The sequence below is a fragment of the Streptopelia decaocto genome (genome assembly GCF_964273445.1).
Source record: "Streptopelia decaocto genome assembly, chromosome: 17".
In the NCBI taxonomy this organism is placed as follows: Eukaryota; Metazoa; Chordata; class Aves; order Columbiformes; family Columbidae; genus Streptopelia; species Streptopelia decaocto.
Window position 1 is genome coordinate 9,755,499 of NC_138672.1, and position 15,014 is coordinate 9,770,512.

Sequence of the window (15,014 nt, forward strand, 5' to 3'; positions counted from 1 at the left end):
ACATCAGCAACCCATCTCTGCAAGTTGTCACTGTAATCAAACGCAGCTCCTCTTTGTCTTGACTATAAATGGTCTTTGCTAAGGACAGGTCTGAGGAGCAGGGATGCGCTCCCTGGGAAGAGGAGGGTCCAGATGAACAGAACCAGGGCACAGATCCCCAAGGAGGGGAGACGATTTGGTTTGATCCTTAATTCTCTCCCTGGATTTTGCTCCAGCTGTTGGACCTTGACCTAAGAAAGTTCTTTAGCCTTTGAACTCTGGTACATGCACAGTCCCATTGACCTCAGAGACTTTAGCTTGGTGCTGACCTCAAACCCAAGTCCCAGATTTGGGCAGGTCCCCAGCCCCTCCCCAGACAGTCTTTTCAGGAATACACATCCCATTTCTTACACAGACCCTCTCCTTTTTGTTTTTTTCAGAGAGGGGGGTGAGTGGCACAAAACTTCTGATATTTCTGAAGTGTTAGAAAAATCCCATCCCTCTAAAATACAGCTGTTACCAAGTCAATCCAGAGCTGGAGCTTTATGACCTTTCTCCACAGAGGAGCAGGGGGGTTAAATTTATAAGCAAGCCTTTGATGTGTGCAAGCTTCATGTGGTACAAACCCTTCTGCTTTGATGTTCCTTTTAAAAGGGAGGAAACTCAAAGGTGTGCAGTGCACGAGTCCCAGGGAGCACTTGGATCCAGCAACCCGTGACTGCAGGCACAGGGACCGAGCTCTAACGCGGCTGCTTTTGCTCAAGGCTCTGCTGTGACAGAAAGAAAATGCGACCACAGGAGGGGTAAGGAAGCCCTGGGAGGGTGGGGAAGCCCATCTCTCTGCCCCACCAGCGATGCAGCCTTCCTGCACCAGCTCTCCATCATGTGCAACACCAGCACCTTGCACGGCAGCGGCAGAAGGTCTAAAGCCACACGGAGGGACCTGCCGTGGGCCCTGACGTGTTCTCCTACCTTACGCAGCACCTGGGCCATGGCCTCTCCTATCCAGTCCAGCATCCGCACGGCTTTGCCAACAAGATGAGCCTTCTCCCAGGGCTGGACAGAGCTGCCAGCAGGGACAGGCTCCTCTCCATCCCCGAGCTCACTTTCCTGCCTCCCCTTGCCTCTCCCGCCTCCTCCCACGGGGAGTTTCCCAGCAGCTCAGTAATTAGCATCATCATCACCAATGCTAATAACACCACCACAGCTCCTGCCATCCAAAGCTCAAACAACTTTACAGCCATCATCACGCCTCTGTAACCTCCCCGGGGTAGGCAGGGAGGCAGCATCACCCATCACGCAGATGGGGAAAAGGGAGATAAACAAGAGGCAGCGGGTGGCAGCGAACCCAGAGCTCTGATTCAGCCACTGCACCCACGGGACCTCCCATCCCGAGGACCTGCCCAGTGCAGAAAGGCCCCTTTGGAAGGAGGTCAGTGTCAGCAGGACTTATCCACAGGTTACGTCACTTGGCTTCGGAGCACTGGGATGAGTTTTTCTCCTGGGCATCCCCAAGCAGAGCTTCGGTTCCCCTCTGTAAAAGCAGCACACAGGACTGAGTTCTCACCTTCTGATGGGACAGCGGGTATTGTCGCATCCCATTAAAGCGCCTTAAATCAACCATGAGAGCTCAGCTCTAATTAAGGACTTGCTGTTTACTGATTTTTGCTTTGAGCATTCAGAAAATAAGGAATCTGAAGGGTTTCTTGTCTGAACAGCCTGGCCAGAGAAAGCTGCTCTGCCATCTTGGGTGGAGTTTGCTACATTTGATTTTAAAAGTCTTATATGGATGGGAATTAGGGCTTTTCAAAGAAGCCCAGCCACACTCCGCAAGGGCTTTGCATTCCCCCTGAAGGGCAGAAGGAGCCACATGTCCCTCCTCTGCTCACAGGTTTCCATCAGAATCAGCAACAGCATCAACCGCCCGTGTCCAGAAGGCTCCTCCTGCCCCTGGGGTGTGTCCATCTTCACCTGCGTCCTCATGGACACTCCCCAAAACCCCACGGGTACTGTCACCAGGTCACTGGGGGGTGGCAATGTCCCACAGGGCCCGTTCTTAGACACAGCCGCACTCCCGAGAAATGCTTTTTGCCTTGCTCTTGATGGAGCACGACTTTTGTTTGGTTTCTGGCTGAATGTCTGAGTTAAAAATACAAGGTTATTTCTGGCAGAAGTAGTTTGTCTTTTTCTTTTCTGCCTTTGTATTGCCTTGGATGCCCCTGTGCTGCTGTCTCCTTTCTAGCTCGGATGAACTTTGTTTTCCTTCCCAATGATCATGTTTGCACCGGTGAGCAGTAGGAAATGCTTTTCCTATTAGAACATCTCCACAAGCACTGTTGGGAATGAAGAATGAGCTCAGAGATGTCTAAAAAAAAACCTGTTAGTGTAAAGATCCTGTCTCCAGTGGTCAGAGAAGTGGAAATCAGGAATGCCTGTTGTCAAAAAGGGATGTGTACATCCGCACATGCAGACTGGTACAGCGGGACGTGTTCTCCCCGTGATCCACAGAACAGAGAAGGCTCTGTGCTAGAAACACTTAAAGCATCCCCGCTCTACAGACGGGCTTCATCCCGAGCTCTGCAGCTCAGACCCTTTCTCACCCAGGATGAAAACACTTTCTATCACTTTTCTTAACTGCTAGGAAAAAATAGGTCTGTCTTCCTTGGCTTGGATTTATTCCATCTGGAATCACTGAATGATCACAGGGCTGTGATAGTGTGGTACAGTCTTAGTATAAAGCAAGAGCCCAAAGACTTTTAAGCACACGTGTCATCGTTAAATTTTTGCTGTTACACTACATCTCCTGGCAACGACAAGCTGAGAACATGGAGCTTCTCACTTGAGATCACTGAGTTCGAACTTCTCCAAGCCCCCTCCCACGATCCAGAAACACACCATGGTTCATGGATGTGATCCCTGTCTCCAGGACTGAGAACAAAACCAACACAGCTGCAGGACACCTTCCCGGTAGGTTGTATTTGCTGCACGTCACAACAGACATCAGTACAACCAGAAGATAACAGCCTAACAAACAGCTCAATTGTTCTGGCTGAAGACATCAAAAAGGCTCATGGAGAGCTCTCCAGGGCATGGATCCCCACCGCCCTCCCAAGAGCCAAGCACAACTGGCTCAGAGCTCCTCAACACCCAACACAGAACCTGCTCCATGCCAGTAACCCAGAAAACACCAACAGCAGGGCCAGCTCCTGCTCTTCGGGAAGCAGCTCCACCTAACTTGCTTCCAAAGAGAAGCTCATACACAATGACTTTCTGTCACTTCTGCCCCAACGATTGATGAATTCAAAGAGACCACTCTGCACATTGCCACTCTGGAGGCCACCAATGTCATCAGGAGAGGAAGGGGAATAGGATCTAAGGTCCCAGATTTGGCAAAGAAAACCAGCATTTTTAGTTGCTCATCAGAAACCCCAAAAGGGCTGTTTCTTGACGGCAACAAGCCCACCCCTCAGGAACCCAGGGAGACTGATCAAATCAGGCCCCACACAGCAAGGGCTCTGAATTGCTGTGTTCTTCTGGAATTCAAGCTATCACATCTTGACAGTCCCAAACTCAGGAAAGTTCAGGTCTAGACCTGTGTCCCTCAACAGGTTACAAATACCACCACTAAACACCAAGCTCTCATAAACCAGTTCATGATGGAGGTTGGTACCATTGTTCTGTATAATGGACAGCGATGCTGAGGTTCAAAAAGGCACAATGATTTGCCCACAGTTCCCCAAACAGTCAACAGCAAATGTAGTTACAGGCTCTGTTTTCCAGCCAACACCATACAAACAAGCATATAAGAAACTCCCAGATCAGTACTGGAGGAAAAAAAACATCTTCCTACCGACTGTGACACCTGGACGCGGACTTCACTGGTATCCAGCGGTGATGTATTTGACCCCTGGGACTTTCTTCCTGAACTGGATTGGTGCTCCCGGTATTTCTTTGACCTTGCAGGTAATGACAAGAACTCTTTTCCAGAGATCTTCAGGTCTCCCACGTGATGGCTGTCCCCGTTTTGGTCCTTGGGAAAGCAAGAAACAGTCATTGCACAAATTGCCTGTCTCAGGTTTATGTGGAGATCTGTTGCCAAGTAGCCACAGAACAGGAGACGCACAGAAGCGAGAAGTTAATGTGGAGTTTAGATGGTGTGAGTTGCTACTCGACATGTGAGGGGTTGAATGAGGACATCTTGTCTGTCACTGCAGTGTGAGATTTTAATTAGTGGAGAAGCAGCATCACCCAAACAACACACAATAGTCAACTTGCCCACAGGGAGAAGCAGAAACCCCCTAAAAACCCCAGGTACGCAGGCAGAAGCGTGGCTGGTTTATTTACAGGCATATAGAATGATGGATAAATGATTTCAGATCTGGAAAGAAACTGCCTTACAATGCCTTACTGCCTTAGTTAGAGCCCTCAAACTGTTTAGTTCATGACAAAAAGAATAGATGACTCAATTACAGTGCGTGAGCACCTTCAGGGTGAAAACCAGCATGTGATAAAGAGATTTTTAGTCTGGTAGAGAGAGGAATAAACAGGAATCAATGGCTGGGAGGTAAAACCGGAGAAGCTCAAAACAAGGAATAAGGCACAGTCTGGAGAGCGCAGGATGATGGGGAAGCAGCGTTCCCGTCTGCTGGGTGAGCTCTGGCGGGTCGCTCTGCCCTGACACGTCTCCGTGCAGAGACCTTGGCCAAGAGCCACTGTTCTGGGCACTAACGGGGTCCCTGCTGAGCTGAAGGTCATCGCTGGCAGAGACAAAGGGCAGAGAGGGTGGGATGATAAGGAGAGGGTGCTGCAGAGATCACAGGTCACTCCACTGGTTTGTTCTTTACAATCTTATCGCTCTCACCATAGCCAGCCTGAAGCAAACAACCCCCTCCCATGACTGCAATCACCTCTCCCTTGGAGCCGCAGCAGGGGAATTGCATCCAAAACACTCTCACAAGGAGAGGTGAACTTGTACACAGCCCACAAGGCCACTGCAAGGGGAACAGGACAATTACGGACTACCCACAGCTCCTGTTTACTCCATCTTCCCTGCGAAATCCCTGAAATCCCATAACCCTGCCTGAATTACTGAACGAGGCTCAATTTTTACAGCAAAGAGCAGGAAAGCAGCAGCATTAGCAGCAAATTGCATCAGCAAAACTCTCCCTGCCAGTCCTCTGGGCCACGCTGCTCCAATGGGGACACACGGCAGAACACCCCCCTGACACTGTCACCAACGCTCCAGAGATGGAGTTAGAGCACGGAGGAGCCAAAAGAGCCAGCGGGCTGTTGGAAGAATCAATAAAAATACATGGGATCATTTGGAGTTTAACTCCTGAAGAGAGTTAATACACAGAGGAGTTTTTGTCAGGCCCTCCCAGCGCTTACTGGGATGTTTAGGCACTCAAATGGTTTTGCAAGCCCCAGACTGCTTCCCATTAACCATTTGCGCTTGCCTGGAACTTGGGTGAGCTTTTTCTCTCTGTGATGCCTCTGTAAAAGGGGGAATGCTCCCTGGGACACTCAGGAGAGCTGTGCCTGGAAAGCGCAGCATGAACTTAAATAATTTGTGCCAATGATGTTCCAAAAGGGGGGAACAGGGCTGCTGGTCTGGCCGCCTGCTCTGGGAACGGGCAGGACTGACCCCACGGCAGCACCAGTGCCTGCAGCGATCCTGCGCAGGCTTTTCTGAGAAACGTAAATGATTCCCATAGGTGGGAAGGCTCAGTGACTGCCAGCTGACTGCAGAAACAGCCTTTGCCCTGGGGAGACTGAGAAAAGGCTGATGTGCTTGGATCTGCCGCTTGCAGCCGCGAAGCAGAGCAGAGACGATCCTCAGAGCCCCTGGAACAAACCCTCTGCGGCTCACCGGCTCCTGCTCTGACCTCTCCTTCCCTCCTTGTGCTGGACGCAGCCTCCGCTGGGCTAACGCAGCACTGGGATCGGCCACCAGCCACTAAAGGGGCTAAAAAGCTAATGATTATCCTCTCAATAAAGGGCTGCTTTCTCAGAAAAGCACAGAAGAGGCTTTTTCAGCTTTCAGTTGTTAAGTGCCTTTTCAGTTAGACCAGCTGTTCCTCTTCTCCAAGCTCTCTAGAAACCCTCTCTGGTTAATCCCATTGACTCCAGTGATATCTGCTAATTGCACACTTCCCTGCAAATGAAGCCGGTCAACAAGCCATTACAGATTCCCACTGATGCTTAATCTCCAAGGCCAGACATCTTTGCTTACCTTTTCAGAAGGGAACTTCAGGAGGTCTAAGCTGTCCATGCTGATCCTCTGGAACCTCTTTGGCCTGGCTCCTGCAAAACAAAGCACTCTTGCATCAGGAGGGTGTCACTCACTGACAGCCCTATTGTCACACAGATAAACTTCAAACCAGGACGGACCCTCGGACCCTCGGCTCCTGTTAACTACAAAGTCAAAAGGACGAGATGCTGCAGCTGCGCTGTCCTTGAGATTCAAACGTGGGTTTTTTTCTCTGTTGTTTTGGGTGTTTTTCAAAACACAATCACAGCGCAGCCAGGGCTGCGTGAAGCGTTTGCTATCAAACCAGAGGCTGGGCCACACTGTGACCCTGATCCCAACCGACGTCTCTGGAACCCAGGAGTTACAAACCCCACTCTAAACAACAAAACTCACGGGACTGACATTGAGAAAAATCATAACAAAAATATATTTTGGCAAATGCGTGGATTTGTTGCTTTATCTTCATGTTTTGAATTTAAAGAATGTATCTGGGATGCAGCTTGGAGCTTTTCTCTATGGTTATGAAGGCTCGAAAACTAAGTGAAAGAGCAAATATTTTCTAATTATCATAGGCCCAGCCTTAAGGGGAGCAAAACCTTGCCCTGAAGCTGACAGAGAAATCAGAAAACTTCGCAGCACTCGTTATATTTATTTGAGATTTCATAAAATTCAAGTCAATGTAGTATTCTAGCAATAACAGAGTGGGTGAAACACAGTTCAGCTCTGACTCCTGCTTTCCAAACTCCCCTGACCTCCACATCTCCTTCCAACCTGCTTCCAGCTGCTATTGCCTTGCTCCCTGACAGCCAGGATTTACAAAACGGCCCTGGGATGTCTTCACCGTGCCTGGGAAAGCTCCTGCCCCCCTCGGTTTAGCCAAGCGCCACATGACATCCACACCAGCACCACCCAACACTCAGCCATGAAAGCCCTTGACTTGAGGTCCCATGACAACTTCCAAGCTTCGGGGCAAACCCTTGGGGAGGGTGGATGAACACATATGAATTGAAACCCATCCCTGTGCTGAGCCCTGAGAACGGAAACCACGGAGCTTCGTGTGGTTCCTGCAACAGCAAACTCGCCAAACCTAAAGATTCCCCAGTTTCCCACCACCGCCTACCAGTGCCGTTGCTTTTGTTACAGCAGCACCCACAGACTCAGAGCTCTTTGCACAAAGCTGAAGTCCTGCAGCAGCTCAGCGGGATGCACGGGACACCCCACCGCAGCTCCCATCGCTCCACCAGCAACCCGTGGGCATGGGGACGGAGCAGCCCCAGGTCTCCTCCCACACTGCCAACTGACCAAAGGCTTTGGCTGGTGCCACGTCGGCCGGGCAGGAGCTCGGCGAGGGGCGGCAGCGCTGGGTTGTGCCCGGTGGCTCCCGGTTATGCACGGTGACGTTCCGACGTCGCTATGGCTGCTCACGGCTCCCCGCAGAATAACCTACGGTCTGATGTGCAGAGCAGCGAGGTGGGTCTGGAATAAAAGACACCTACAAACGCTTCATCAGGTAGCACGTTTGGGTATCAAAGCAATGCCCAAGAGACAAGGCTGGCATCTGGAAGTGAGCGTGCGTCACAGAGGCTTTTAACAGCCACTTCCAGGAAGGCAAGAAAGAAGCAAAGTGTGCCTGATTAGATAAACACACATTGTTTCCAACAGCCTAGAGAGTCGTTAATTATACACCTCCATCCTCAGGTGCTTCTGTACATTAAACCGCTGGCCAGAAACCATTAATCTCTGATCTGAGAAAACCTGCCTTCCCCTTTGTTAATTTAATATACGCAGTCAGCTGCGACTATCCCAGCAACCAGGACACGCAGAACAATTTGTCTTTCCCAGTTGTTTTGATGCTGCTGTTCCTGTTACCGTGTGGATTTCACATTCGGGTGAGCGAAGAGAGGAATAAGTTAGGAGTTACAAACCCAACTTCAGAGCCACCCAACTCAGCTATTTGCTTTCTAAAGGAAACACAACCAGCGCCAGGGCCGAACGCTGGCCCTGCAAAAGCCCCTGGTTCTGCCGTCCCCACCAGCTGCCCCACAGCTGAGGCAAGCAGGACCATGGAAATGAGCAGCCAGAAGGAATGAAGAAGCACAGATCTTAAGATTGGCACAGGCAGCGATTCCCACCCCACACATGGGAGCTTCTCCCGTTCCCTCCGCAGCTCAGGAACCCGCACAGACCCATCGTCCAGGACAGCAGAGGGATTTCCATACTCACAAGCACCCCACAACAGAAGGAGTCCCATTAACTCTCTGTCTCCAACCAGGACATTCCCTCAGATGGCTCCAGATACAATTTTCAGCCTCCTCCAAGTTATTTTTCCCAGTAACACCCACAGCGCTGTCTAATACCAAGCAAAACTTCAACTCTGCCTCTTTTTCCTCAGTGCCGATCAACAGCAGCAGCCGTGGATGCAAAAGGCTGAGCAGCTGAAAACCTGTGTCTGTTCCTCTGGAAGGTTTTTTCCTCTCTCTCCAGTATTTATTGGCATGTTTACCAAGCCTACTGCAGGGTAACGGAAAACCTCAGGGGTATTTCTAAATGCTGTCTCTGTCTGTAAGGTTTACTGAGGTCTCTGCTAGAGCAAGTTGAAACCTTCTTGTGAACATCAGCTGAGCGACGCTACTGACTGGCTGCATTCATGCCTTGTTTTCCTGGAGCTCCTCGGATGTTGTTCTTCTCAGTGCTCAGGCTCAGGGTCCTCGTTGCTTTTTTAAATGTTTTTTTTCAAAATCTCTTTCCCCCGCCCCTGATCTCAATACCGCCATCAACCAGGGCGCAGTTTTTTTCTCCCTTTTTGCTTTGGCAATTTGGTTGCTGAGGTGCGTTTAACCGTTTTTACATTCTTGTATTTTAAAAGTCGATGAAGCGGTCACCTCCCTGCCCCAGATGGAGCAACGAGTCCCAGGGAGAATGAAGTTTGTTGCAACAGAGTAGTGGGGGACACTCAGAGGAGATTCTTGCTTCCCCCAGCCCCGTTACATCCCCTCATCTTGCAAACACTTTCTGTTCTTCTGTCTTTGGGAAATTAACCCCATATATTCACATCAGATACCCATCTAGACCCTCTTTTTTTCCCTCTCCAGATGGAAGGACTGGATTCCTGAGCCACAAGGCGGGTCCTCCAACAGCCAAGTCCTCGATTTTCAGGGTGCAATTAGAGGAGAAATGCTCACATAGCAAAAATTCCCTAGCAAGGAAGTGTTTTATTGTAGGGTGGTAATGGAATCATCCCGTGTAAATGTGCGGTAGGGCAAAGGGGGTAAGACAGTGTGGGCAGAGTTGTGCTCCTCTATGAACAGTCTCCATATCCGACTGGTGCTCCTGAGGGTTCGGAGTTGACAAGATCGAGCAGAACATGTGTAGCAGCAACTCCGGGAGCCCTGCCAGGGGCTCTCATCAAGTTGACATGTGCTTTGATAACTCCTGGGCTCTCCCCCCTCTCCAGCAGCGTGGAGAGCTGCCTGTTCCATCCCATCCGAGCCGAAGCAAACCCCCCCGACGCCATCGAGCGACAGTTCTATTTGCAGGCCGGGAACACGCTGTATCCCTCTGGGCTGGCTGTACCAGAGGAAGCAGAATTAAACCTGACAGTGCACTCCACAGAAGACCAACAGGGAAAGGTTGTATGGCCAACATCACCCCGCTCTGCCCCAGCCCCCAGCTGGGCAGAGGTCACCCCTGGAGCACAAGCTTTGCACCGCAAAGAGAACACAACAAATCTTGGCATAAACGCTTGCTGTATTTTCATGAAAAGGTCATTCCTCTCTATACTTGTATTAACTGAGATACTGACTCGTCTTTTGGGTGAGTTCTTGGAGCCCAGGATAGTGCCTCCCCATATTTGTAGAGACCCCAGCATTTGAGAACCTTGATTTTGCCAGGTAACTCCAAATACCGCTCAATATCATTAAATTAGACCAGCCAGCCAGTTGTGTGGGGTAGAAGACTGGTCTATAAACCCTACCAAGCTCAGAAGTGACAGCAGAGATATGGTCCAGCAATCCAAATGCACACAGAGCATCTCAAATCATGCGCTGCTGACATCTAATCAGGAAAGCTCTGCCAAGCTAGTGCTCCATTATTGCAGCAAGCTCTTCAAAGAAGGAAGGTTTTAAAACAAAAAAGAAAGCAGCACAGCATCAAGAAAAGGAAAAAAAAATCTGCCTCCAGTAGGACAAGCATCTCATTTAAGACTTTAATTAGTCTTCAAACACATAATGGGTTCTGGCACTATAAATCCACTTGACCTCTATTATTGCCAGCACTTGCATGATAAATGCTGGCAGTTGTTTTCCCAGTTGTTACTGGGATAGAACAATACTTTTCTCTAAATAGAGAAAGCAAATAATATCAGTTATTTATGATGACTGCACCATAAATCCCCAGCACCAAGCCGTTGTGTGTCGATCCATGGGAAGGACCATCTGCTCATCCTTGAGACAGGAAAGGACCAGGGGAATCCTGACAGCTCTGGCCCTTCTGTTTCTGAGGATACAGCTACATGGGCAAAACATTTTTGTCCCTATCAGTTATTTAAGGGCTGTTCTGGCTGCCCAGTCGAGACAAATGCCACCAGCAGCTCTAGCTCACAACAGAAACGACAGCACACATGAAAATAATAAAGCTGACCCACAGCTAAGCAGCAGGGGAAGCTGTGGGGAGGTCGTTTCCAGTATGTTATCACATCAGACCTCCCAAGGAACACTTCGGTCCCACGCAAGGCCCTTTGGCCCCAACTCTCCATCCTCAGAACTGGGAGTCGGAAGGACAGGAATGAAACCTCTTCTGCTGGGAAGATTCAGGCTCCAGCATGTTTGCTCTGACACGCTGTGTTCATTGGCACACAGACAGCACACAGCTGAGCAAATATCAGCCTTCCAGACAGGCCCTGAGCGCTATAAAAACCTTCTCCAGAATAACAATTTTGCAGGTTTCTTGTTTTTTTTTTTTTTTTTTTCTCTGTGGCAAAACTGATCCTTTAAAAAAAAAATATATATATAATACATGGTAATAAAGAGAAGTTACTTTCAAATCAAGATGCTCGTATGCCTGATTTGGCAGAAGATGCTTTGTGTATGTGTCAGCCGAGTTCTGCATCCTCCAGAATCCAGTCTGACAGCTGAACGAGTGGCTGACAGTGACAGCAGCACCACACGTCCACACGGCACCCGGAGCCCCGTGACGCTGCCCGACTGCAGCGGGGCCAGCAGCTCGCTCAGAGGCTTCTCGGATGGGAACGGAGAACGAAGAGACACTCTGGACCACACATCAGAAGAACCTTCACATTCATGTGGAAGAGGTGAGACTTGGTGCAAATGTCCTCCTTGGAGACACAGGCAGCACAAGGGAGTTACTTTCCCCCAGTGGGGACAAAACCAAAGTAGCTCAGGAAAGCTGCAGTATTTGAGAATGAGGTGATCTTGTGTCTTGCAGCCTTCCAAACCACTATTGATTGCCATGATGTTGGGTAGATCTTCGACTCCAGTTTCCTTCCCAACAGCAATGGGTGTTAGCTCTTCTCCAACTGAGAAAGGAAGCATTTCTGTACCGAGAGGGTGGTCAAACACTGGAATGGGCTTTCTAGAGAGGTGGTCGAGGCCCCAAGCCTGGACATTGCCCTTAACAACCTGCTTTAACTTGGTCAGCCCTGAATTGGTCAGGCAGTTGGACTAGATAATCACTGAAGGTCCCTTCCAACTGAAATAGTCCATTCTATTCTATTTAAGGCTGGAATATGGCGTATTTGCAAATAAAGTGTTGGCAATTCAGGCCAAAGAATGAAGTATTTAGGTTTGTATTTGCAGGATCCGGAAATGCAGAGCACCTCATCACGCAACACCTACCAGATAGTCAAATCCGTGCCTTGGAGCTTGCGGGAAGCTTGGAGCCATGTTAGAGGCAGCCTCCTCTAACCACAGCCTCCCCAGGCAATGTCCCATCAACAGCTGTGGGGACAGGAGGATTTTCTGGGAGATAAACTGAACCGGGTGGAGGAAGCACGTAACCTCGGGGGTAATTCAAGAACAGCCCCGAAAGGCTTGGCAGGAACACTTGGCGTTCTTCTCAGAGCAGGATTTCCCCTGCCAGTATATGGCAGAGCCTCACAACCTCCAGTCTTCCCATTATCAGCTTGTGTTGAACAAGCAGAGATCAAAGAGAAACTGAGTTTGAGCTAGAAAGCGACACACAGTAATTAACACAGGCAACATCTCCAGCAGCTAGACAAGCCCAATTCCAGCAGCTGTGTCCTCCAGGCTGACTCAGGGGGGTCAAGGGAAGGAGCACCACACATCAGAGCCTTGCAGCGATCAAACACTGGCAAGAAAATCTTCTACAAAGAGGGGCAATGTACTTGATCCCTCCTCCTGGGCGCTGCTGGGAATCAGTCGCCAGCTTGCAGCACTTTGCAGCTACTGGAACACGGCTGTTCACACTGGACGCTGGATTCATGAGCTGCCAGGTCTCTGCTGAGCAAAGGTCTGGGTCCTGTCCCAGCCTCTGGGTGAAGGAGGATGGTTCCCAAGGACCATCCAGAGATCATGGCCTTGCCTCACTTGCTGAAGTGCCAAAGCAGACCATGGTCCTCCATACAAAAACCTTTATGAGATAAAAAAATAATTCTAGCTGGGAGAGAAAGACAACTGACTTCTTCTCAGTTCTCTGCAAGAAAAAACAGTAAGCAGAGGTGTCTTGTTCCTAATAGTAATACTGCCCTGTCAGACAGAAGATCATCGTAATCATAGGCATTTCCTACACGTTGGCTACCAAAGGAAACTGTCTGTGGAAAGTGCATTTTGGAAGCAGACAGCACACAGCGGGCTGGGACGGCTGCGGGAACAGCAGCCAGAGCGAACCTGGGGCTTCCCAGCCCAGGGCAGGAGTTTGTGTAAAGAACCAACAATTCCAAAACAGCGAGCCCTCTCCACAACAAGACATCCCTTGATTTAATGGGTGGTTTTGCCAAACGCCACGTTGTACCTTCTCTGCCACAGGCTCTAAGAACTGGCCTCTTCCTCACCCTCCTTTCCAGCATCGAGATATTTCCTCTGCTGTGAGCAGAGATCTCTTGCTGTATTTTACACTGAGGCTGGGAAGGAGCAAGATGAGAGAAGAACATTAAATACTCTTAGCAGTTTGAGAAGAATATTTTAAAACTTCATAAAGCCAATCCTGGGGTAGCCTGAGTGCTGAAGTACTCAGACTAAATCCAACCAACTCAGAGGTTCATCCCCCTATCAGTGCTGCTGGAATGATTTAACAGCTGTAACAGCAGAGGTTACTCAGATTGAGAAAAAACTCCGTATAAAGATAATGAAGAGGCATCTTTTAGAAGTGTTAAATCTTCACCCAAGCAGTCCCCATGCCAGCAGCACTCCTGTCTCTCCTGCTGCGCTACTTTAAGCATCACAGCAAGCACTGCCCCAGACTCGGGTCTTTTTGGACACCTTCCTTCTGGGGGGCACACGGGAACGTTTGCACTAGCGCTGCTCTGAGCTCAGAAGCTGAGACTCTCCTGAGCATCGATCACAGCACAGTAAAGCACCCAGACCACCCTGCATCCTGCCTTCCACTCGGCCAAAACCTGCTCTGCTTCAGTCCTCAACCTCATCCATCAAAACCCTGCATAAGCTGGTACAATTAACCAGCACAGTCTCAGGCTTTCGCTTTCCAAACGAAAAAAGGCTGAGCTGCAGCCCATCAGCTCTTGGGAAAAATCAAATATAATCGAGGATATTTAATGTTAAGCAATTGAATTTGCTATGCTTACTCAGCCTGGCTGGTAAGAACAGCGCAGCTCCTTGCCAAAGCCACCAGCGATGTGACCCCTGCACTCATCTGCCAAGCAGAAAGCAAATGCTACACATGCACCAAAATCACATCCCAGTGAGCAGGGCTGTCCCACTGACAGAAGGACACTGGTCTCACAGGGCCACATCTCTCAGCTGTCACCCAACACAGTCCTATGCAGGAGGGCTGAGCAAAGCACAGAGAGGGGATACCCTGCGAGCAGCCCAGCCGAGGCACAGGCCGGCAGGGGCTGGCAGCAGCGCTGCCTCCTGCTCCGCGTCAGAGGGCTGGTCAATCCGGCGTGTCTCAGCAGCCCTGAACGCTTCTTAGATACTTCAAAGATATTTAAACCAAGCAAACAAACAGGCTGGGAAACATGAAAGCAGATTTCTTCTATCCCTGTCTAATTGATCCAAGGGTTCAAAGGTTCCTGTGAAGAAGGCAAGCTCAAAACTGCACTGGGGACGCAAAGACTCACGTTGAAAACCACACAGAGCTGAGGGCTGCTCAGGAGGAGTGGGGTTTCACACCCGCCCAGCCTCAGCTGCCCACTTCACCAGCTGAGGACACAACCTGAAGCGCGGTTGCCTCTCGCAGGGATGAGCAGCGCCCGGCACGGCGGCTCCTGAACACCAAACAAGCGGCCTCACCTCTGCCAACCCCTTCTCAGCAGATGTGCGGAGAGCGGGGGAAGTCGGGCTCACAGCCGAGTCCTCTCCTGCCTTCAGAGCTGGTTGAGCGTGGCTGGGCAGCACTGTCTGCATACAGCAAACAGCACACACACCGTGCCAGGAACCAGCTTCCAGTGCATCTACACGCCAACACCTTCTGGAACACCTGCATCCCCCACACCTGCACCCAGCTGCCAGGAGAGATGTTGCTCAGTGTCTCCTAACACAACCGCTGCTGTCGGAGATGATGATTGAGGCTGACACACTGCTGAGAGCAAAGGGAAAGCAGCCCAGAGTCAGTTTTCGCTTTGGAGAGG

The 15,014-nt window shown here is 50.2% G+C and overlaps 1 protein-coding gene across 5 annotated transcripts in view; it reads right to left on the reverse strand.

Moving 5' to 3' along the window:
* Positions 1–15,014, reverse strand: part of GPSM1 (G protein signaling modulator 1) — a 58,485-nt gene that overhangs the window by 14,527 nt on the left and 28,944 nt on the right. For 4 of the 5 annotated variants that reach the window (XR_014185617.1, XM_082068118.1, XM_082068117.1 and 1 more), the window contains exons 10-11: positions 6,212–6,297; positions 3,830–4,009 (exon numbers count right to left, since the gene is read on the reverse strand). Coding sequence is in view for 4 of the 5 variants with exons in the window: in XM_082068118.1 (XP_081924244.1) it covers positions 3,830–4,009; positions 6,212–6,297 (266 nt within the window). In the remaining variant the exon portion in view is untranslated. The remainder of the gene's footprint in view (positions 1–3,829; positions 4,010–6,211; positions 6,298–15,014) is intronic. The other variant, XM_082068119.1, reaches the window with a different exon arrangement.